The 24151-nt window shown below is 39.7% G+C and overlaps 1 protein-coding gene across 1 annotated transcript; it reads right to left on the reverse strand.

The window, feature by feature from the left end:
• Positions 1-21446, reverse strand: ATG3 (autophagy related 3; the record flags this gene model as incomplete). Its single annotated transcript, XM_010147041.1, has 11 exons — positions 1-222; positions 1896-1964; positions 8890-9017; positions 9672-9827; positions 10562-10596; positions 11055-11136; positions 12933-12982; positions 15014-15121; positions 16871-16941; positions 18122-18171; positions 21372-21446. Coding segments are annotated over 11 exons (906 nt in total), but the record flags the coding sequence as incomplete, so codon positions are not given.
• Between the last annotated feature and the right edge of the window lie 2705 nt (positions 21447-24151).

Here is a 24151-nt window from a genome sequence, read left to right on the forward strand (position 1 = left end):
TGGTAATGGAACATTTTATTTTAATGCATCAACTTGATAAAAGGTTAGTTACAGAAATTGTGTATAATGTTGCATAAGTCACATATATGGGTTATTTAAAAAAAGATTTGACAGTTAGAGGAGGACATCTCTTATTGTAGCTACATTGTAAAGTGCCTTGTGTAGTCATACTCTATCGTTGGAATGACCGCCTGTACAAATTTCAAGAAAATAAGAAGGTACCTGAGTTCCTTGTTAAGGAAAACTTGCAATAGCTAGAAATACTGTAAAACAAAGCAGAAGTCACATTCAGTGGTCTGCTCAACGTTATTTCTTGCAAATACAAAAATACCACCATAGCAGTTCTACAGTTCAAGACTGGGAAATAAATACAGCAGAGCTCTGGTAATGACACCTGATGCTTGCCCAAACATACAGACCTTCCTGTTTTAAGTGAAAGCAGGAAACAAGGAGTTGTTTTCAATAAATCTTACAAACATTTACAATCCCGTTTACATACTTAATGTGTGTTATTAATAAATGCCAAAGCAAACTGCACTTAGCAAGGCTAATCTCTAGCTACCTTCCTGTACTTGCAGGGAAAGCAGGCTCAGTGCCTCAGGAAAAGCAGCAGATTCCTGTTCTTAAGCATTCTTTGAAAAAGCTTCTTTCTGTCGGTGATGGAAAGCAGAGATGAGCTTTGCTAAACCGAGAAGTCTGCCTCTGTAGAGACCACCTTCCTCATCTTCCTTGTGTATATCACCTTCAAACACATGTTGGGCCTGAACCTGCAGTCTGGAGTATATCAGATAACTATAAATGAAGGTGTCTGTCCACCTGAGACTGAGGCAGACAGCAAACTGAAAACTTAAAATAAATCACTACTTTCAACTGATAATTCAATTAGATTGGTACTGGATATAAGTAAAACCTACTATTTTAACATGTCAGTCTCATGGACCGTTTCTTGACAAATACAAACTTTACCATAATGAGGGAAGAAATTGCCTGTTAAAAACCCCTCCATTTGTTTAGCAATAGTGAAAGCAGCTTATTTTCAAGATTGTGATTACTATTTCTGACTGCTGAGGAATTGAAGACTTGACCTACCTCACCAGAAAAGTTATTTTCCAGTTCAGTTTCCGTTGCGTGCTACACAAATTGAGCAAGTCTCAATTTGTACAGCGAACGAGAATTCTACTGATTCAGGGCCTGTAGCTGCTTAGTAATCACCCCCTCCTTGTCTGCCTTACAGCAGCCAAACCAGAATGCTATTTTGAAAGGACACACTTGCTTCTAACACGGAGGTTACTCAGCAGAAACCACAGTATGAATTACAATAAATCATAACTAAGATAGAATTGCCTTTCAGCAAGGTGCCTAATTGAAGCATTTGAAATTGGTGTTCAGAACTGCTTCAGTAATTTCCACTGCTTTTTTGTCAGCTGAATGTTTACCCAGATATTGTTCATGTGCAGCATAGCGAATAATGGAACCTCTACTCCTTTTAGAAATCAGTCTCAGTTTCAAATCTCATACAGAAGCGGCTGTACCAAGAGCAGTGTAACACTCTGCCCAAAGTCTATGAACCTCCAGCCTCATGCTCCTACACTGGGATCTCAGTTTCATACTTAACAGCTACTTTCTTCACACCCCTACAAACAAGGGCTCAGTCCTGTCCCTTCAAACCGGCCTACATTCCCCACTACTCCTGCCACCCTCCCCCCAACCCTCAAAAAGTGATTAACAGAGCTTGTTTGCACAAAGGAGCTCGTCCCAGAACTCCAGTAAGCACTGCCACAAACAGTTGTTTACTGCTTTCACACACAATTGCGTTCCAGTTTAGGAACCTTGACGTAACAACTCCTTACACTGCAAGAAATCTAAGAATACTGTCTAGCAAGGAAAAAGGATACATGTGAACTCCAAGTTCTCCTCCACCTTCTGCAACAGTCTCGATTATTTTCTTCATCACTTCTGCATGCCTGAAAAACAGATCAGAAACAGTGATAATACTTTCCTTAAAGTGACTTCCTCTTCATCTCAGTAGCATCACGGTTAGTGCAAATTAGGCAGTTTTTGGACTGTTAGCTTCAGAAGCAGCAAGAAGCAGCTTTCAGTTTAATGAGGAAAGAAAATAATCTCAACAACATAAAGTTAAGTGACAAATGCAACATTATTTGCCCGCTCCTTACATTCACAAGGAATCACAGAATGGTTTGGGTTGGAAGGGACCTTAAAGACCATCCAGTTCCAACCCCCCTGCCATGGGCAGGGACACCTTCCACTAGACCAGGTTGCTCAAAGCCTCATCCAGCCTGGCCTTGGATACTTCCAGGGATGGGGCATCCACAGCTTCTCTGGGCAACCTGTTCCAGTGCCTCACCACCCTCTACAGGAAGAACTTCTTCCTCATATCCAACCTAAACCTCCCCACTTTCAATTTAAACCCGTTACCCCTTGTCCTGTCACTACAGGCCCTTAAAGGAAAGAGAAAGATGTTCTATGCTACAGTGTAGACTTAAGTGCTATAGAGTCAGTACATATTGCTTGTCACTAGTGTTAACTGTTAATTGCTAAATGCCACAGAAGCCACCAGGTAAGCCCCCAGAAGGTAATCCTCACCAGTAACAAGCAACCAGAAGTTCCCAGGTGACCCCTGAAAAAGATGTCTAGAAATTGCTGCAATTTCTTTAGCTGCCTCTGCTACACTCTTACATCTGTAGAGCTTACAAGGTATCAAGCACATCTACAATTCACGGTTTCCTAGGAAAGGCAGGCTAAACCAACCCTGCAGAAATTCGAACTGTTGCTCTCAGACTGACTTAGGGTATGAAAACTTTCTCTAGCTACAGCTGTAACTTGGGTTCTGTGGCAGATCAACAGTTTCTAAGTGACCTGCTTTTGGCTGGGATAATTTTTTTCCTAATAGCTGGTATAGAGCTGCGTTTTGGATTTAGACTGAGAATAATGTAGATAACACACTGATGTTTTCAGGTGTTGCTAAGTAGCTGTAGTGCTTATACGAAGTCCAAGGACTTTTCAGCTTCCCATGCTCTGCTAGTGAGGAGGTACACAAGAACCTGGGAGGGAGCACAGCCAGGACAGCTGACCCAGACTGGCCAAAGGGATATTCCCTACCACATAATGTCATGCTCAGCATGTAAAACTAGAGTTGTCTGTGTGGGAGGGGGAATCACTGCTTAGGGACAGGCTACCACTCTCTGGATGGTGAGCAGTTGTTGCATTGTGCATGATTTGTTTTGTACATTCCTTTACCAGTAATATTATTATTGTTTTTTCTTCTTCCTTTGCTCAACCCACAAGTTTTTTTTCCCCCAATTCCCACAGTTTTTATCTCAATCCAGGAGTTTCCCCCACCCCCAATTCCCACCCCCCATCCCAGCTGGGTGTGGGGGGACAGGGCACCTGAGTCACTGCATGGTGCGTAGTTACTGGCTGCGGCTAAAGCCCAACACTAAGCTACCTACATCCCTCTCATGGTTCTGTTACTGTAAAGTGCTACGGGGGAGAGCCTGGTTGTCAATCAGTCCAACCCTCCTTGATCAATGAGCAGTAAACCAGAACAGATTCCTCAGGACCTTGTCTGGCCTGGTTTTAGGTACCTCCAATGATGACTTAAATCTTGTCATGACCAGTCACTATTCAGAAGTAACTATCTTGTGTTCAGGATAGTTCTTATACCACATAAACCAGGAGATGAAGAACATATGAAATCAGAGGGGACAATTACTGCATGGTTAATTGATGTTTTATTTGCATATTTTTAACACAAATTCCCAGGTTGTTTTAATTCTTCCTTACTTCCATCTATACTTCAACTTTGTTTTAAATTCATAATTCTGTAGGCAATCTTTATCAGTGAGGTCACACAGGGCTACAGACATCCACATACACAACACTGCAAGCTAGTTAACAGTAATAGCTTAAAAAACGCATCCTGAAACAACGTATGTGCCTGCTGAGAAGAAGGAATAGTGGTAAGTAAAGTTTGCATAACTTTCTGACCATGCTTTGAATACCATTATGCAAATCTTAACAGCTGTCCAATAACTGGCATTTAGGTAGTTACCTCCAAAGTTAATCATGCTGCCAGCAACTGCAAACCCAAGGAAGGAAGCTGTTGTAGTTACCAAGACACACTGTAAACAGGAACACGCAAGTCTGGGCAAATACTAAAGGTCAGCATGTGTCATTCGTGCTGTTGGTCTTTGCAAATCAGCTAACCCTCACAGCTGATTCCAATTCTGGATCCTCATGATGGCCCTGCAGAACACATGCAGATCAGGTGCCAAGGCCAGTTGCTTCTATATAGGAACCTGGGCACCGGCAAAGCTTAAGCTTTGACCTTGTCCATAACGGTGGACTGTTTTTCATACTGGCACAGAATACAGGTCACCCTGCAGCCTTAACAAGTCTCTGACAGGATACTGGCTCAACTTCATGCACCTTAATGACATGTTCTTTTATGTTTTCTAAGGATTAGTTAGGCATCTCGATTCCATAATGGACAGTAATGGTCATTCTTATTGTCACACCATTATTGATGAAAAGCTTTGCTTGTGCCTTATAAACCTTCAAAAGTTGTTTCCTGTTTTCAGTTTCCTTCTGTAAGAAACTTCTGAAAGATTAATATGAAGTATGTATACCCCCAATGGAAATAAATAAGGTAACTTTGGGAAAAATGTCATATAAATTATCCTGCTATCCAAAAATCTCTTCTCTTCTGAATAAAAGCTCCTCAGGAGTAACTCTTAACTCAAGGTGATTAAATACCAGTGCTTCTCCCAGCACCTGTTTGCAAGATCACTGAGCTATGAAATAGATCAGACATTTAAAACATCTACTAAAAATCACCTACGTTGCTTTCTGGTATATCAACCAACTCTTGTGGTTGTTCAAGTAATACAAACAAGTTACTATTCGTATTTCAAGTCAGAAATACTGTATCTCTCAATTTATTTTCAATAGTAACAGCACAGTTAAGGCCATATATCAAAGAGTTAAAAGTAAGTTGAAAGAAGCTGATTTCACACTGGAATTCAACACAGCTGACACACTGACATTGTCTGAGTATCGTCTGGAAGGGCAACATATACCACCAGAAAGTAAAAGTGAAAAATAAAAGCTTTCCTGACATCTGGGGAAAAAACCCAACCCAATACCCCTTGCAGTTCATAGAGATAAAAGGCCTTCCCACAGGGCTTTCAATGTAGTGGACAACAACTACAAAGATTCCATAACAGAGAGGAAAATGCAAGACTTACTAGGACAGGGTACTTTCACAAAAAAACATTACCTATGAATTTGATTCAGTGTCTCTAACTGCTCACACGCAACGAGGCAGGTGTGGAAAAATCCACAGACGTCATAATTAGGAGAAACATTCAGAAACTGCAATAGTCAGTTAACCTTAAGATCTACAATTCACTGATCCTTGCAGTTGCTTCTAGTCCCTTCCCCACAGACAGAGTACATAAGGAAAGAGTTCAGGAGCCTATTGCCACTTATTCTGAAATAGAGACAATGAAGCCCTTGGAATTAGTGCAAGTAGTTCAGATCTAATTGTAAATGCGTTTATTAGTTAAAGAGTTTGATAGTCCCTTCACAAGACTCCTAAAAAAGTTGAGAATTGTGATTAAAGCAGTTTGCAGCAGTTAATGAGGAAGCTGACTATGTTCCTCCCGGTAAAACAATCCTTAAAAATGCTGACAAGGAATACAACTTTGAGCAGAGCTGCAAGATGAACATTTTCAACTAACTGCTCAAAATAGAAGCAGTCTCAAGTAGCTGACAGCAGCACCAGATTGCCATTTCTTTCCTTTCTCTGACGCACGACACTGGGACATACACGTCACAAGAAACAGCCAAGTAAGTTTAGGACCATCCAAATACCCTATATTACACAATTCTTGTAACACACAGGAAAGCAACAGCAGCAGATCTAGCTGAACACTGGTACTTCCTACCTGAATTAAGAACAAAATGACATTTTCCGCTATTACTTTTTGCCTCAGAAGACCAGACCTTCTTCGCTGTTACGTTTACCAACTTAAGAAAATACAACAGCTCACCTCAGAGAGTAAGAGAACCTTGGATACACTGTTAGCCTCTTTCCTCACAGTCTCAAGATGACCTTTTCAAACCTGTCTGATGTTAAGCAGTTGCTGATCAACTAGATCACTTTGAGAAAGACTAGGCAGTTTCCTCCACATTTAAGACTACCAACAACTCTGTCTCTCTGTGACATCAATAATCTCATTCATGTTTGAAGACTAATAGGAAGAAGGGTCATGATGCAAATGCTTTCTTCCAGTGTAGATGTGGATTACATAACAAAGGCAGAGGCATGTCACTGCCTTCAGAGGAAGAAGTGAAAACATTCACACAGAGCTCTCACTCGTGAAGACTCTCAATCCGAATTCACTGACTAGCATTAGATTGGTTCTTACCCTGCAAAGGTGTCTGCAAATTTAAGCAGATTCCACCGCAGCCACAGTCCAGTACAAAACCCACAGGCCTACCTAGTCTGTGAGGGCTCATGCCCAAATATCCTGTCATCTTTGTGTCTCCCGAGAGTCCCCTCCCAGCCTGCATCCATCCACAGGAGCTTCACCCCAGCCAGTTTATCAGCAGGGCTTCCAGCAATCACTAAATTAAGCCTTGGCTTCAGGCTTTTTCCCCCTCCTTCTGTGAATGACCTTCCTCATCAGTCTGTTAAGCCTTCCTACTGTCATCCCACTTGACAGTCCTTCAAAAACACAAGTTGCACAAAAAGCTGCATCCATTTTTTTGCCCAAACCCTTGCAACAGCAAATTGTAAGACAGTCAAAGTCACTAACAGCTTATTATAGTAAGACTGATCCGTTCGTGTAAGGTACAAGAATACCTTACTGGATCAAACCAAAAGGTCTGCCTTGTCCTGCTTACTACCTTATAGTACGTGCTCAAGAAAGAGGTCAGAGCAAGCACCTAGTAATGCTTCCCCCAGAGTACTACCAGTTTCCAGCAATATGCAACCCAGGGACGTTCTAATTCTGGAGCATTCTGATAACATCACTTTTAAACAACTCCTGACAAAGTTTTCCTTCATTAAGTTCATATTGCTTAAATAAATGTTTATTTTAATTAGGTACTGTGTGTAGAATTTAATCCTTTTTCTGGCTTTGAACATTTCAGCAGTGAGTAACATTCAATGCCACCAGTTTTACTATTAGAAAAAACTGAACACCTATTACATCACCTTCTGTGCCATTCACAATGGTCACCAAAATCACACCTCCCTCCCTCAGCTGCCTTTTCCACAGCTGAAGGGTCCCAGGTTATTCAATCATTTCTTACAGGCAAGAGCTTCAGAACCCCAGTTATCCCAGACGACATCCCTGCATCTTTTCTAGTTTTAGTCTTCCCTCATCTCACAGATTACAGAACAGATGACCAGAGCTGTACTGCAGTATTCAACAGTATACTGCAGTATTCTGGTCCCACAGATTAATAGAGGCTTTATGCTGTTTTCTGTTCTATCCTTTTTTTTCTATAATTTTTTCAAGTTCTGCTTCCTGTAATACTCTTGAGCACCAAAACAATCATTTTCACAGGTCTAATGTGTTAGTGTGGACTTATACCTGAGGATTTAGAGACTAACAATAAAGTTTACCACTTCAACATTTTTGACAAGACAGCTAAACTGGGGAAAAAGCTATTTCCCAGTTGTACAATGGCTTCTCTGCTCAATATTGTCCAGATACAAGCCTGACTGCAGAGACTGTTGTAAAGCAGTAGTTAAATCACCATGAACTGGAAGAAAACAGATACAGATTTACAGAGCCCATGAATATACATCTTCATTATAAGATCAACAGTAGCCATGAACTACTTGGTTCAAAGCTCCCTCACCCTCCCTCTAAAGAATGGTACACCCTTCCCAAGACTAATCTTATTTGATCAAATTAATTCCTAAAACCAGAAACAAGAATGTTTTGAGCCTGTAAAAACTACCACAAGCTTGTCAACACCAAGCTGATTATTTGACACCTCAGTTAGTGACATGGATCTCAGAAGCATTTCTTTATGTCAAAAGGAATTATAAGACTTAAAGGTACAATCTGGACAATTTTTTTTTTTTGTTAACATATGCAAGACTACAAAGGCGTGTCTCTTTTAAAAAAAAAGAGATAAAACCCCAAACAAAGAGTTACGCCCTTTAACATAGTGTCTCTGTATCAATAAGACACATGAAAGGATGTTAGGGTCTACATCTAAGACAAAAGGCACCTTTCAAAGACCTAGAAAAAAATACCTGTGCAGCTAGTCAAACTACAGACTCCCTATGTCTTGGGTGAAAGTGTGGAAAATGCAACAGAAGAGATGCTACATACACAAGTGTGTTTTGCATTTGTCTTCAATATTTCAGTGTAGCAATTAGAGGACCCCTATTTATCAGTTTAAAATTTCAACAACTTCTGGGGAGCAGAAGGTAATTACTACAAACCAAGAAAGAGTTATTTCATGTTCAAATAGATTTTTCTGCTCCCAAAGTATGTATTATACTTTTACTCTCCCAAAAAAGCAGCAAATAAAAATATCGGAGAATTTTCTTTTATAGAAAGACTGCCATCTTCTGGAGTCTGTAGGGAAGTGGAGTAAAAGCAAGTTGAGCAGAGAAGGCAGTGCTCTTTGCTCTAACTGCAGAATACGCTTGTGGCAGGGAGTGCTGGAATGACTTCAGAGAATTGCTGATAGCTTCCCTTCCTACTCCCTCAGAAGCTAACAGACCACTATGGCAGCCACACATAGAAATATGTCCAGAAAACCTGACCCAAATCCTTAACAAGGCCAGTGAAGTACCTTGTGCCTGCATGCTGAATCAAGCTGGAAACAAATACTTACCTGCATGGATGAACTGAGCACATGGGAGGCGGAGGAAGATGAGGGTGGTTTTCAATGGTCACTGTTTTCTTGACATGATCTTGACTAATATCTTCATACATATGCTCTACTGTTAAAGGTTGCCGTTGCTACATGGGAAAAAGGAACATGAGAACAAAAGCGTTATTAACAAAGAATTGCTGGAAGGAGCAGAAGAGTCTAACATCACTAACAGATGAAGTACTGTCAATTATAAGCATCTAATATACAACAACAGTTCTGAAGGTACACTGAAAGAACTGAGGGTGTTAAAATCCACATGGTGTAGAAACAGTACTGCACGAAAGTTTTGGTTTTAACATACCAGGAGAGTTGTAAAGTCAATATATTTAAGAATCATCTAGTTTCTCATCTAGGTATTTGAGCTGTAAGCCCTAACCACCTTTAACTCGAGAAACTTAAGTCATTAAAGGGAAAAGTGATTTATCTAATCTCCTGCTGAATACCTGCTTACTTGACTAAGTTTACAGGGGTTACCACTAGTGCTACAGAGCTAACAAACTCAGAGTATGACTTCCTTCCTTCCAAATGTGGTTTTACCAAGTACAGTTTTCAGTGAAATTGTTCCTACTTCCTGCAAGTACCATACATCCTGTCTGCAACCCTGACTGTATAATGGTTTTCTCACCATTTTCTCCTTTAAATTCCTATTGTGAATAAGCAACAACATAGCCTTGCTATTTGCCACGGTGAGTCTAATTTCACAGAAGTAGGAAAAAAACACCCCAACAACATCACAATACCTCGTCGTATCCAAATAACCAGAGCCTTGGAGTTTGGTAGTATTTGTCATATGTGATGTAGAGGTCATAAGTTCTAGTCTGTAGAATAGCATCTTCCCCTCCAACATCAACTTTAGCTTTGTTAGCTTCTACAATCTGTCTTGTGTCAAGCGTTGCCTGAGGTAAAGGTAAAAATGACATTAGTATAGCCTTGTTTGTGTTCCCTCCTTTCCCATCCTAAGTAGTTACATGAAACTGTAAAACTGAAATAAATGTTCTTAAGCAAGCATTAAAAAACAAAGGCTTTAAATTAGGAGTATCTGTTCCTCTCCCACCAAGTGGTTTTTGGTTTTATTTTGGTGAGGTTTTTTATTTTTAAAAAAAGGTTTGATTTCTTAAGGAAGCAGGCAGCTACATTATCATCCGCCTTCTTTCACCAGGAACTTCTAAACCCAACAGACAATTCCAATGGAAATCAGAAGCCAGAGGTCTCATCTTATGCAGGTTCACAAGGGCCTTAGCAGAGCACCACATCTAACACTGCCCTCTGTTTTCTCCCATGACAGTCTGGTGCATCAGTGTAATCTACTGAACCTATAAGGCACTCATCCTCCAAGATAAGTCTCAAAGACAACCACTGCATTTTTTACCTCTGGTGATTACAGCACTGTAAGCAGAGCAAAAAGGATCAGCAAAAAAGCAAAATTACTGTGACCAAAATCTTTGAGGACCTGAGAGATAAGGTTACTGCAGTAGGTCATCAGGAGACAACTTCATAGGAAACCAGGCTCAGTAATCCCACTGCTCCTAACAGGCTTGTTATGTCAGCCATTTATCATTATTTTTACTTTGCTTGTGCTCATATTGGTGATAAGCATTGTAACAGAAGAGATAAAGAACTGTTCACTCACATCATCTGTCTCCAATAGCCCACTTTCTTCATACTCTGAAAAGAAGACCCATAAAGTTCCATGTTTAGCTAATCATCATATTTCTCATTCATAAACAACCACATGTATCTAAAGATGTTTTATTCAGGTAGACTGAATAGAGACTACAGTAAGTACATGATGAGTAATCCTTAAATGGTTTTAAGTAGGTAGATGGAGTTTAAGGGTAGGTATGAAGCAGGAAAGAAGCTGTGCTAAATCCCTAGTTTATACTTGCTCGGATCTGTTCTGCTACTCAAACTGATTTCCCAGTCACTAAAATTCACACAGGTTTCATCACACAAGTTAGAGTAAACACGCATCAATAAGACCATACGAAAGATGAAAGAGCATATACACCTGCTGAATTTTTCAGCATGCATTCCATGAAAAGAAAAAGCAGTGTTTTCTTACAGCGTACTGCTTTAGTTGAAGGCCTGACATAAAGCACATCCCACCCAATTTAAGGAAATACCTTCCATGTCTGCAGCTTCTCCTTCATCTTCCTCGTCATCATCTTCACAAGATGCTGAACATTCTGGTATTTTTATATTATCCTTTAGAAGTTAAATTGAAAACACTGCTTTAAAGACTGTTGCATCTACACAGCCTAGCAGCCCCAGCAAACTTATACCTTAAGTCCAGTCAATACATACAGCAAAGCAGAAAATTAATTTATGCACTATTAAGAAGGACTACACTGAACATTTGCTTATTAATGAAAGTTAGTTTCAAAGTCTTAGTGTGACATTAAAAACCACTAAATAGTTCTCCTTTGACTTTGTAACGTGAAGTGACTTAATTCCTATGCAAAGAAGAATGAACGTGGTGTTAAACAGCCCATAATTTCTTTTTAAAAAACAATGTATCTCAAATGAAAGGCAATGACTAGACAGCTATGGCTAAACACGTAGGTTAAGATTTTCTATGCCCTAACCCGCAGCAAACTGTGTAGCAGTTGTCATAGAATCACAGAATATCTCAAGTTGGAAGGGACCCATATGGATGACAGAGTCATACAGTTTACTTTTAGGTAGTCCTGCCACGAGCAGAGAATTGGACTAAGAACACCAACCAGTTTCATAATTGTATTTAAAACATGAGAGAATCTGAAAAGATACCACGTTTTGATATCATTGTCTGAGGAAGCACAGTCTAATAGAACACCACACAAGCCCTCAGCCGACTTTGGCCCATGCGCTGTGGGGCTACGCGCAGCATTTGAACCGAACAGACAAGCCCAATGAAGTTCAGAAGGGGGAGGTGATAGAGAAATAGTGATGAACTTTAGGTATTCTTTGCAGTGTTTCTTCCACCCTCAGGTTTACTGACTTGTGAAACAGCAGTATTTTTAGTATGCTCAGCACAGTCTCACTTGAAATACATGTATTTCAAAGTTCATCATACCAATGTTATTTTGAGCTGTTTACAACCGTGCATAGAAACACAGAACGGTTTGGGTTGGAAGGGACCTTAAAGACCATCCAGTTCCAACCCCCCTGCCATGGGCAGGGACACCTTCCACTAGACCAGGTTGCTCAAAGCCTCATCCAGCCTGGCCTTGAACACTTCCAGGGATGGGGCATCCACATGGGATGCAGCAGCACCCCATTCTCTTTCCCCCTAATTTTTAGAATACAAAGCTTTGTGCTTAGATGGTTTAACAAACTATCACAGCACACAGACAGAACACTTTAACCACCAACTCCTCTTTAAAAGCATGTAGTGTCTCTGACTTTCTCCACGTCAAAGATGTTAGCTAACACATTTCCATTTCAAGTACTTCCAACTGTTCTCAGTTTCCTGAGGACTGAAGTTTCAGATTTGGCTCCTGCAACAGAGTGACTTTTTGGAAATGTGGAGAAACTGATGACTTTAAGACGCGTAAATTTAAATAGTTTTAGTATTTCTAAACTTGAGGTCCTGTCAAACAGGACCAAACACATTAAAACTCTGCTTGCAGTAGTCAGATTATGGAGAAATACTTTACATCCCTACATTATTTTTACCTATGAAAATTTCTTTACGCTGGATCTCCAAGCATTAGTGTGAGACAAAAAGGTGCAGCATCACTGTAAACAGAATTTCATTTTCTGTTCGTAGAGCCTGGCACATGAACACACTGGCTAAAGAATTTCCAAAAAGACTCCTGCCTCAGCACACACATAGTAATAAGGACATGTGTATGCTTAGACTGATACGATGGGCTCTGAAGGTCACTGTATATCTGCAACACACCTAGTGACAAAGTGTATCAGTCTCTCACAGGCAGTACTAGATGACTGCTCGAGGCAAGACTTCTATTACCTTTAGGCTCTGTAATAAAGCAAGAGGAAAATCTAGAAACAAGTACCTTACTGTCTAGTGTGATCTCCTTAACTGCTTCTGTTGCACCCACTATACCTGTTAATCAAACAAGAAGTCTGCATTAAAAAAAGCTTGTTTCTTTGTTACAGAATAGCACAGAAAGAAGTCACAACTATTTCAGAAAGCAGCATATGATCTTTGCAAGTTATATCTCAACAATTCTGATATTTGAAGGGCTGTTTATTTGGCATTGGCTGCATGTTTGGTGCTGGACATCCACAAGGAAACTAAACTGGTAGTGCGGAGCACAACAGCACAGCTCCTGCACATCATATAGATTTTGTTGATGGAACACTGCTAAGTAATTTGGATTTTTATTTTAAGGATTTTTCACATAAAAGAGAGTTCATTTACATCACAATAATGGAACTCTACTTCATGCACAAGGCATGCATTTATGAGTACTCCTGAGCATCTGGAAAGCAAGGTGTCCATGACAAAGCACAATATACCGGAACACTCAATGCATTAGCTGAGAGGAAGTGGAGGTGAAACCCATCACAGCAGCATCAACTCTTGAGTGCCTTCCCACTAGCCTCCTAGTTTTACTGCAGCTCTCAGCCAGTACTCTTTGGGATACATAAAGATTCTGCTTTGACACAGTACCTTTATTTAATTAACTCTTCAGCTGAAAAAAGTTACATCATTACAGAGAATCAACCTGGAATCAATTAACTGCTCATCAGAAATAACTCTTTAAAGAAAAGGAATGCCAGTTGAATGCTGCTTGGAAACAATGCATTTCTAGTGGCTGTGTGACCTTTTACCTATGTTTTTTTCCTACTAGAAAAAGTGGTTTTACAAAGAACATCTATACAGATGAGTGGCAACAGATTTTATCTCTCCTTTTTAAGTGTTTGGAAACCTGGCCAGGTCTAGTCAGAGTCTTATAGTTGTGCTACCACAGCGTGGTGCCCAAACCAGTCAACCCTAAGAAGAAAAACTTGGCAGAAGAGTCTATCCACAGCAGGGATGGAAAATATGTTCTTCATTCAAAGATATGGCAAAGCTCTTTCAAACGATTTCTTTGGTGGGGGGTGTTCGATTATCAACTGCGATATGTTTAAGAATCACCAGTGATGAAAAATGTACATCCACAGAAACAAAAGGCATCTTCTCCCACCCTTTTTCTCCACAGCCTGGCTGAACTATTTAGAGAACTTCTTTCACATTACAGCAGAAAATTTACACCAAAGAAAGCAAGAACTGAGTAGAGTACCATCTAGTTTTGGAAAGGGTGGAGAAAACATCACTGAAAGACAGGATTTTATTAACTTACGACAGAATGTGAAGAAACAGACTAACACTAATAAATTTGCCAATTCTTAGAAAATAAGAAAAGGATTTAAGAGGCTGTGCTAGAAAAGCCAATGAGACAGATTTATGTAAGCAGCAATTTTTAGACTTCTTTATAAACAAAAGCTCATCTAAGAACTCAGTGTAAAAAGGATCATCTCCCACTCATCTGTATTTAACAATATTTTCTTTGAAGTCCCTTCCTCTTCCCCCAGTGACCTTGTATACTAAGAAAATAACTACTATTTTCTAATGATTCCCCCTTCTAGCTAAATCCTACAATACAACAGAATAGGAAACACTGAAATAATTAAGTCACTGGAGGTCACAATTAAGATAAAGAACTCAACTTGCTTCACATGCAACCTTACTAAAAAAAGGGAAATTTGCATATGCTCCAAACAAATTATTTACACCACCATTCTCCTCGCAGGATCTCCTTACTAAGGAACAAGCCACTACACAGACAATTTTTGAAAATAACTTCCTAAAACTTTCTTAGGAGAACACTGAAATAATTTCTTGTCAACACCTCCAAAAAGTAGCCGGTTCCAGGCACAGACAGGCACACAGTTAAACACCTGAGCAGTCAAACACCAACCAAGTGGGCAATGTAACTTACTTCTTCCAGATTAGATAGTAGTACCAAAAAAAAAAAAAAAAAAAATTAAAAAAAAATCTATATTTAAGAAAGATTGTACTTTCTAAGAAGTGTGTAAACTGAAAACCTTTCAGTACCAAATGCAAAGTCTGAAGCAAGACTTGGAATACCTGCATTGTGAAAAGTGTCTACCCATCCCCCATCACCATCATCTTCTTCTATAATTGCTTCCTGCTCATCTGAGTACTCCATCTGCTTACACCTTTTGTAGCATGGCACTGCAAAAAATTGCAAAACAAAATGAATGCAGCCATTCCTATACAAAACTGGATTGGAGCAAGAAATTCTCCTACAAAGCCTTCTGAAAGGTCATAGTCTCTCATATATCCTTATTTAAGGAATCCTAAAGCTGTATTTCAAATGTAAAAGCATGAACTTAAAATATCTGGTACAGCACATCAACATATTCTTTTATTCCATGTACAGTACGACACTTGCAGTGGCCTTAGGAGTTCATTCATCTGTTACCCATTAGAGCACTTTCATCCAAACTCTTAAGGATTAGAAAAGAATCCACTTCTCATGTCTCCTTAAACTGCCAATCCATTTGTCAATAGCTCTAGACAACATATTAGTTTTCTTCACATCGCTAAACAATTCAGCTTAAGTACAACTTTGCCTGGATTAGCATCAGTTTACTGATTTGTCTTTAGAATCACGCTAAAAATTTGCATCAGCTATTTATGCAACATATTAGGTACGTTTAACTATAAATTAACATCTAGTGGTTAAGAAGTTGGCATTAACGTGTTGTTTAGAGCAACTCCAGTCATATGCCTTACAGAGCCATTCAAGTACAGATCTATACAACATTTGCAAAAAACAGACAAAGAAAGAATGCGGATCCGATTAAGGCAAAGCAGCTATTTTCCAACATCATTAACCAGGGGTAAGTAAAAAAATGCTCCTTTGCTATTAATGGTGAGAAAACAAAAAACCTGCTGCATGAAGTACAGAATTTGTAAATTGCTCGTAGGCCTTACAGAAAGGGAGAAGGGCATAAAAGTGACAGGGAAGTCCTTCGAAGACTTCCAAATTGAGGTCTGTAGGATGGCTCCCAGCCTCACTCACAGCCCACAGCTTTTACTCAGGTGTCGGCCAATGTGTCCCCATCAGCAAGCATGATCTAGAAAGATCAGACCGATGAGAGGCCCTGGAAGTAGGGGGGGAAAAAAGAGAAACGAAGCAGATCATTTTGCCATCCAGCCACAAGGACCGTCTCCATAAAGTCTGTCCAACGTTGCTGTAAGCATTTTCACATGATAGTACACTGCAAGGCTCCAAAAGCCAGCAAGTGAAATCCAAGTACAAAACACAACCCATATCAGGTAAAAATCTCCTCAGGCTGTTCTTAGTACTGAAGGTTCATCTAATGGCATTATCTTTGACTCATTTTGGTACAAGATCTTTTGAGAAAATGATGTCCCTGTGGTTGTGCCAAGATATTTGCCTCCTTACCCATTAAAAAGGCAGTCACTGCAAGTACTATATAGATACACAACTGTGAAGCTGATAAAAGTTGTACTTAAATTTGCATTTTATATTATTAAGAGGGATAGTGACATTAATTACGTATCTGAACTAGAAGTATCAGTGTCACTGTGAAAGACATTTCGAGAACTCTTCAGTAGCCCAAGTTTTCCAAATGAAAGAGGAAAATAAACATATTTTCCTTTTAGACGTTGAATATGAGTTGAAGGACAAGAGAAAGAAAAAGACAGATAAGGGGGTTTATAATGTTTAAACTCCATTTCTATTTCATCAAGGCAAGCTGTGTTACCAGTATAAAGCCCTGCTAACCACCAGTCTAAGGAAAATTCTTTAGGTGTGCAGGAAAAACTAGTATCACAAAGCATCTGAAGTGCAAGATATTTGCTTCCCCTATCAATACAGGGAATCAGTAGAGCTGACAGCAGTCAATCATGCTATCAATTCTAAGAACACTTACATTTAAACTTCAGCCTTACCATTTTTAGTTACCAAAAACTGTTTGTCTGTTGGCAGATACGCCTTGACTTTTAGTTCTTCTCCTGAAGCCCTGTAAAATGAAGTGCACCATAAAAGGTTGAGAATTTCATGATCTGCAAACAAAAGAACCTTTCTATTTTCAGTGTATATCAGGAACATTTTATATATTCCTCTTGACCTATTCTCAGAATCTGCTTGTTCTTTATTCTTCCCTGTACAAAGACTGATATAGGTATGGGGTCAAAAAGGTTGGCCACCCCTAAACTATGGAGTCTTGGATCAAAGCTATTTTCTGCTTCAAAACTACTTTCACTTCGAGATGGCCAAGCAAAGACAGGTTGACAGAACAATCTAGCCTATATGAAAATTCCTAAAATCAGCAACAACAGTCACAAATGTTTGAAGAAAGCAACTTCAGAAAAAAAAAACCCAAGAAACAGACCTCTAGAAATATCAGAGGTCCCCACTGTCACCAGAGCTCAAGTAATCTTTGCCATGCTTGCATTACTCAAGCATTTGCTTTCACCTTCAGTGGTATTTGGTTTGAAGAAAAGTGTAATGTTTTAAATAGCTTGTTCCAAACTGTTAGCACACAGACCAGACGCAATATTTGGTCTTCTCTGAAGGAGACAGTAAAAAGACAAGAAACGACAAGTCAAACACCCTAATTCCTCCTTCAGCTCTTCATGGCCAAGTATAGAGCCAAGAACCTTGATGATACCAACCTCAAAGACAATGTCCACCTAGGCACTGATTAATTTTATAATGCAAGGCACCAGTAAAACATGAAAGCACCTTACTGTACCTGAAAGATAAGGGATTTCCAAGTGCAAGCGCTGGCCAAAGTGATGTGGGCCAATATGAACAAATTTAATTAAGAAATGCTTGCCTAAAATATACCATTTATAAATACTTCCTAGCAATTCTAGTTGCACACGGCCTTTGCTTTTTCAATCACCAAGACAAGCTGCTACCGCAGCTTAGCACTGAAAACATTCACAGCATGTAGCACCTCATTTCCTCTAAAGCCTTAGGAGAGCAAACAAACAATCCCCAAACAAATCCTCTTCTCAACTACTGCTACACAGAACAATAAATAAATCCTGCATGACCGAAAAAGCTTCATCGTAAAGCCAGCAGAATTTCTGCTGCAAGAATCCATTTACTATTCTGAAGTGAGACAACCGTAGAGTTGTAGCATCAAAGCAGAGGTAGGGATGCTAGCTTTCTATAATTCTGACTTTACTTACCATTGCCAAGTAGGACAGTGGTGAACTAAGTGATCTCCAGCTGCAACAAACTGTTAAGGCAGGAACAAAAAACACAACCAGTAGCGTTAAATATGGCATAAAGAAATGGTTTCCAATTTTTATGAATATTAATATTCCAGTTCCACATTCCTTTGATAGGTTAACCATCTCACTGATAACTGTTTCTGTCAGTTTGATGCTTTCTTTTAACTCCATTCCTCAGCTAACCTAGAAAACCCAAAGACTAAATCCACTTCCCCCGAAGGAAATGCATACTAAACTGAACAGCAAATTCAGACCCTTTAAAAAGCTGTCGTATTACATACCAGTCTTGTAACAAGCAGAAGAGTTTCTAGCCCCATTAATATTGTTTACTTTGTGACAAAGAAACTGTTTTTATTTGCCACTTTTCAAAGTTTCAAGAGACAATGAAAGACTTAATGTAAAAAAAAAAAAAATTGTTTGGTGTTCAAAACAATTTTGCAGCAAGAAAAGTGTGACTGACCTAAATTCATTGAATCAGTGAGAGAACTGCAAGACAGTAATGAACAGTATACATTTTCAGTAATGGCTGTGACTAGGACGGTTCACCACTGCTGTTCGCTAAATACGGATAGCCAAGTACTTCGCACATTGAAAAATTTATGTACAATCTCGTTCCGAAGAAGCGGCTTTTAAAAATCTTCACTCTGCTTGTTCATAGTACCAGAGATAAAGGCTTTTAGAAAGTCACATCACTATATCAAAGCGATGTTTGTGTACAAACTCAAAATTCACCCAGTGAAGTCTAAGCCAGGGGGGTTATTTTTTGCACAGTAAGTGGAGGAAGGCCAGCCTGCATTTAAGAACAGTGATTTGTGTGGTCTTTTCACCGGTTACTTTTGAAAATGAGGTGCACACCTACTGCTACAGTTGCTTTTTTGCCTTAGAACACCAGTTTATAGCACCCCACTTCCCAGAAGTTGTGGTAGCAGGACACAACAGGCTGGCAGCGTGTCAGCATTTTCTCCCCATGCCCTCCAAAGCAAAGGATATCAGCGCAGCGCAAACCACTGCAACAGGCGCTGCATGTGGATTAACAGATTTAATCTCTGCAAAAGTGCTTTCTTTCACCCACTTTCCAAAAATGGTCTCTAGCGAAAGTGAAATCTTCACTCTAAAGAAAACAGCAACCCCTCCCAACACCAAGGGAATTTTAAACTCATTAGCCTCTACATAATAATAAACACATGAAACTCCAGAATTATTTAACTGCTCCGTTCAAGGAACCCGAACACAGTTTGTGGCACCAGCGTTAAAATATATTATTCAAGATGAAAAAAATTGAAAGTGTTCTTTGTGGATAACCTAAAACAATGCATGGAATTTCTTTTTCTTCAGTTCAGGCAGCGTGATGACTCTAGCTGGTTTCACTTTCTACTTCTCAAGCGCTAATGCTATCCCATATCTGAATCAATACTTCAAAAGTGGCAACCGGTCAATTTTAGGACATCTTATTTCTACTCCTGGGAAGATGATTTTTAGGATTTGCCTGTAGTTACATATAGAATTATACCAGGTGTTATTTTTCTGAGGTATTAACTAGTAGCAACTCACAACAGGCAAGAATTTGTTGAAAACACATCAAGTACAGAGATATATGAAAAGAAGTAGTAGGTGTTGAGTTTGATTAATCAGTCATCTTTAGCTTTATTACTAATTGATTAATCTTCAGAGACCAGCCACAGGAACCCCACAAAGTCCATAAAATAGTCAGCATCCCAGACTAGAATGCAGTTAAACTGAGATTCATTACAAGAAATCCAAACTCATTCAAAGAGAACATCCTAGCATCATTATAGATGACGTACGTAGTTCTTTAGCAATCAGTACATATGAAGACCAGAATCATTAGGGGAAAAAGAAAGACTGTTAAAGGGACAATTAGCAGAACCATGCTCCAGTCCCAGTCTAATTTAACAGAAACTTAATTTTGCATATAACTGTTTCCCTTCAACACTGCTCTGAAGGATCCAATTTATTCATCCTGTCAGCATCTAACTTAATACAGAGAATACATACTATTCGCATTCTTTTGCTGGTGTTTTAATGCTGTAAACCGTTTAATGTAACATAGTGTGGTTCTTGCTATGTTCTACAGAAAGTACCTTTTCTTTGGGAACTACTGCAAAGTTTTCTCCCGCAGATCAAGAACGGATTAAGCATTAGTAGAACATTTGTCTACTTTCTATCTGTTTTATGTATAACACAGACTATAAAAATATTGTTATGTAATAGATATTAAACGTGTGTGTATATAAATGTTTATAAGTATATGGTTATCAGAACACCATGTTGCTAAGCCTGTTTTTCTAAGCAGTACTCTTCTGAATCATATGAAGCATGAGGGCTTGCTTGCCATGTAACGTAGCAGAAAAATTCTAGGTACTAACCGCAGGAAAAAGTACTTCTGGTCACATTATCTACCTGCATCAGTCACCATTTGTTCCATCTTTTTCCATCTCATCTTCACATTTGTGCATTCTGTTTCATTTTTCTTTCATTCTACAGTCATAACATTGCTTTCTTTTACCTCTGTAAAGGCAACGTATTTTAGGAACAGCAGCACTTCAGTAAGAAAATGCAGAACAGGGAAGTCAAAATAGCACCACACAATCAGTGTTTTTACTATTCTAGCAAGAATCCTGTTCCTCTTTGCAGCAGACTCCTTAAAAAACTACAACTGCTTGACAGCAATCCAAAATGTAACCAGCCTGAAGTAGCCTACAGAGAAGAGGAGGGGAAAAAAAATAATCATTGGATACTTAGTGTGGACAAGCATGTGTAATGTTAGCCAAAGGCTTGGAAGGAACCAAAAGGGAGATAAGCAAAGACTTCCCCCAAGACACAAGTTCTCATTCAAGCTGCTTACGGGGAAGACTTGAAATCAAGATATATTCTTGGTTTAGTCCTGAAGTCCCATTACAAATGGAGCCGTTGATCCAGCATGAGCTTTGTTACAAGCTTTTCACAACATAATACAGGAAAAAAGCATCCCACATTCAGATGACAAGTGCCATCTCCAGAGGAATTTTATTGATCTACTTCATCTGTAGAGTAAAAAAGCCATTTAGAACTTCCACTTCATGGAAGCTGTTTCAAGCAGCAATAATTAGTTGGCAAAGACATGAGCTGTTTGAGATGAACATAGTTATTTTGAGTAAAATTATCACTACCTTCACAATATATTTCAAAATTCCTAAATACTTACTTCTTCAGGTGTAATTACTCCAGTTTCCTTAAACTTCGACTCCTGTAATAAAGAAAGTTTAGAAACTGAGAACTGCTGACAAACCAAACCAAAGTACCCCACTTTACTGGTAAGACAAAGATCTGCTCTACTTTTGTCTTGGAACAAGCTCCGTCCATAGAGATCTGTGAATCAGCTTGGTAGCAACTTCTGTCAGGACTGATAGGCAGCTATTTCCATAACCTATAATGTAAGGCCCAACAAAATTACTTGCTGTAGAAAGTGAAGTATTATGAAAAAAGATCACATATACAAAGTAATTTTTTTGCTGCAGCCAATTATATCAATAATGAGAAGATCCTCGACAGTCCAGATTACATTTACGGTTAAGAGAGAGAAAACCAGTTGGAATCAGTGATTCTCAGAGTCAGGACTTTGGGACTGTCCTATGCACTGAACAGCACACTGCAATGCATCAATATGAGGCTCTGCAGTTAAGAAAGGTCATGAAATTAATGACCAAACTGACTTTTCTCTGTAGTAGGAACAGATAGGTAGAAAGGCTTAGTTTAATAACTTCTTTTGTACCCATTTCTGTGTCTGTTACGCAACCATGGAACGGTTTTGATTTTCTCCTATTATGTTATTTATGGAGGAGAGAATAGATGGCAAACAGCAACATGATTTAGCTGTGCATGGAGAAATGAAATATTTTTGCATTAAAAACAACATCTGTGAAGTTTAAGGGTGCAAGATTTTTAGTGTACTCAGATCTAGTGTGTGTTTTGTTCCAGACTTCTGGTTTTGATTTTTTACTTCAGAAAAGCATCGAGGAAATCTATTACCCCCCAGCATTAGAGCTACCTAAGAGTGACTTTTGAAAAAGAATACAGTTTCAACCACGGCATAGCTCCTTTTTCACGTTTTTGCATCATCAATTACTGATTAACTTCCTGCCTTAGAAAAAACTCATGAGTTCTTTATCAAGACTGAAAGCAGCAGCTGAGAAGCGCCTCACTTTTCGCTACAACTTCATGCTATTCAATCTTAGTAAAGCATTAAAGAAAACCAGCCACTGCTTAACTTGGGCATTCTTGATGCTTCACCCTAGTGCATGCTATCACCCATGCTATGTAAAATGAAATGAGTACAACTGTTTCATACCGTACTGATGGCTTCCCTTCTACCCTATTTCTAAAGGAGGGACATTTAAAATCAGGATTAAGATAAGCAAAACAGCAGCTGTACAAACACTGTAACATCACTCTGTGCTAGTTAACAGAAGTCAAAGAAACTCAGACAACCCTTATGTAGCAATTTGGACTGCTGTAAAACTGAGAATTCTCAATAACGCATTACGCAACACCACAGTGGAGACAGCTTACTATTCAACCTTGACATGAACTACCCGCAGCAAGCAACATGTGCAAACTTGTGTTTGTGGAATTACATAAAGAAAAGATGTAAAATATCCATCCTCTGTTCCCTGAGGGCAAGCACTTCATCTCTGCACGTTCTGTGGTATGTAAGCTAGTGAGAGACACAGGTCTAGTTTCTTTCTGAAGTTACCAATTCAGAGCACTTATTTCAACCCCTTGTAAAAGGCGCATATACACGTAGTATTATCACATCCCATTTGTAAGAGGCTCTACTCCTGCCTCCTCCCAATAGTACATCCAGGTACAAGAATTCCTACACTATTAAACCACCTGTGCACCAGCAACTGTACTATGGTAAACAAGGCACTTCACCTTTCCCCACCACAACTTCACTGCAACCCATAGATGTCACACTGGCAGGCAACTCTCAGAAGGTTCACTATCCAGGCAAGAGCAAACCATATGCCACAGAGGACTGAGTTCAATTCAGTATCTGTCTTCTGCCCAAACATCTAAGCTGCAGAGCACAAAGCCTATAGAAGTTCACACCATAAAACCACAGGCAGAGAGGTTACTGTCACTAACAATCACAGTAAAAGTATTTTAAAAAAAATACATATATGGGAAAGTCTGAAAATCAGTAGTGAAAGAACTGCTGACAAGTTAAGCACTCACATATGAAGTTGGGCTTTCCATAGAAAAGTATTTGTAGAGGGCAGAAGATGGGATGTAATTTAACAACTGCAGAAAACCATAATTCCTTTCTACCTCAATAAGCAGCAAACAGGAAGTAACAGATGTGCTGCCCACCTTAAAGCAGACTGTTACAACTCACTCTCAAAAGCCAAACAGCCCACTTCCACTATTCGCAGTTACTTTAGTGCATAGAGGCTTGCACCAATATAACAATGCTGACACTGAAATAAGCCATGCTACATAACGTTGTATCTGCTCCCATAATGATGTGACTAGTTCATGTCAGCTGAAGAAGCTGCACCCTTATCCAAACAATCATTGCAATACATTCCTGAAACCAGGCTTATCAGTACACAAGCACGTTTGGATTTCTATTCCCGGTGACATTAACTAAAGTTTAGCCAGTTTAGCAGAAAACGGCAACAAATAAGTTACTCCTCAAGCTGTAGGACCGGCAACACCTGATCTTCGAAGGCCGGCACCTCCCCGGCGATAATGGTGAGCTCCAACTCAGTTCCCTACGTCCCGCATGCCCCGGTGCGGACTGAGGGCCGAGGCTTTGGGGGCACAAGGCTGCCCGGCACAGCCTCCCCCCGACAGCGCCCCTGCTCCTGGCGAGAGCACCGCGCCATCAGAGACCCGCCGCCGGCCGCGTAAAGCCGCTGCAACGACACGCTGCTTCGGGCTCAGGCGACCCCGGGAAGACGAGGAAAGGCCCGTAACGAC

The sequence above is a fragment of the Eurypyga helias genome, unplaced genomic scaffold, assembly GCF_000690775.1.
Source record: "Eurypyga helias isolate BGI_N326 unplaced genomic scaffold, ASM69077v1 scaffold1130, whole genome shotgun sequence".
Lineage (NCBI taxonomy): Eukaryota > Metazoa > Chordata > Aves > Eurypygiformes > Eurypygidae > Eurypyga > Eurypyga helias.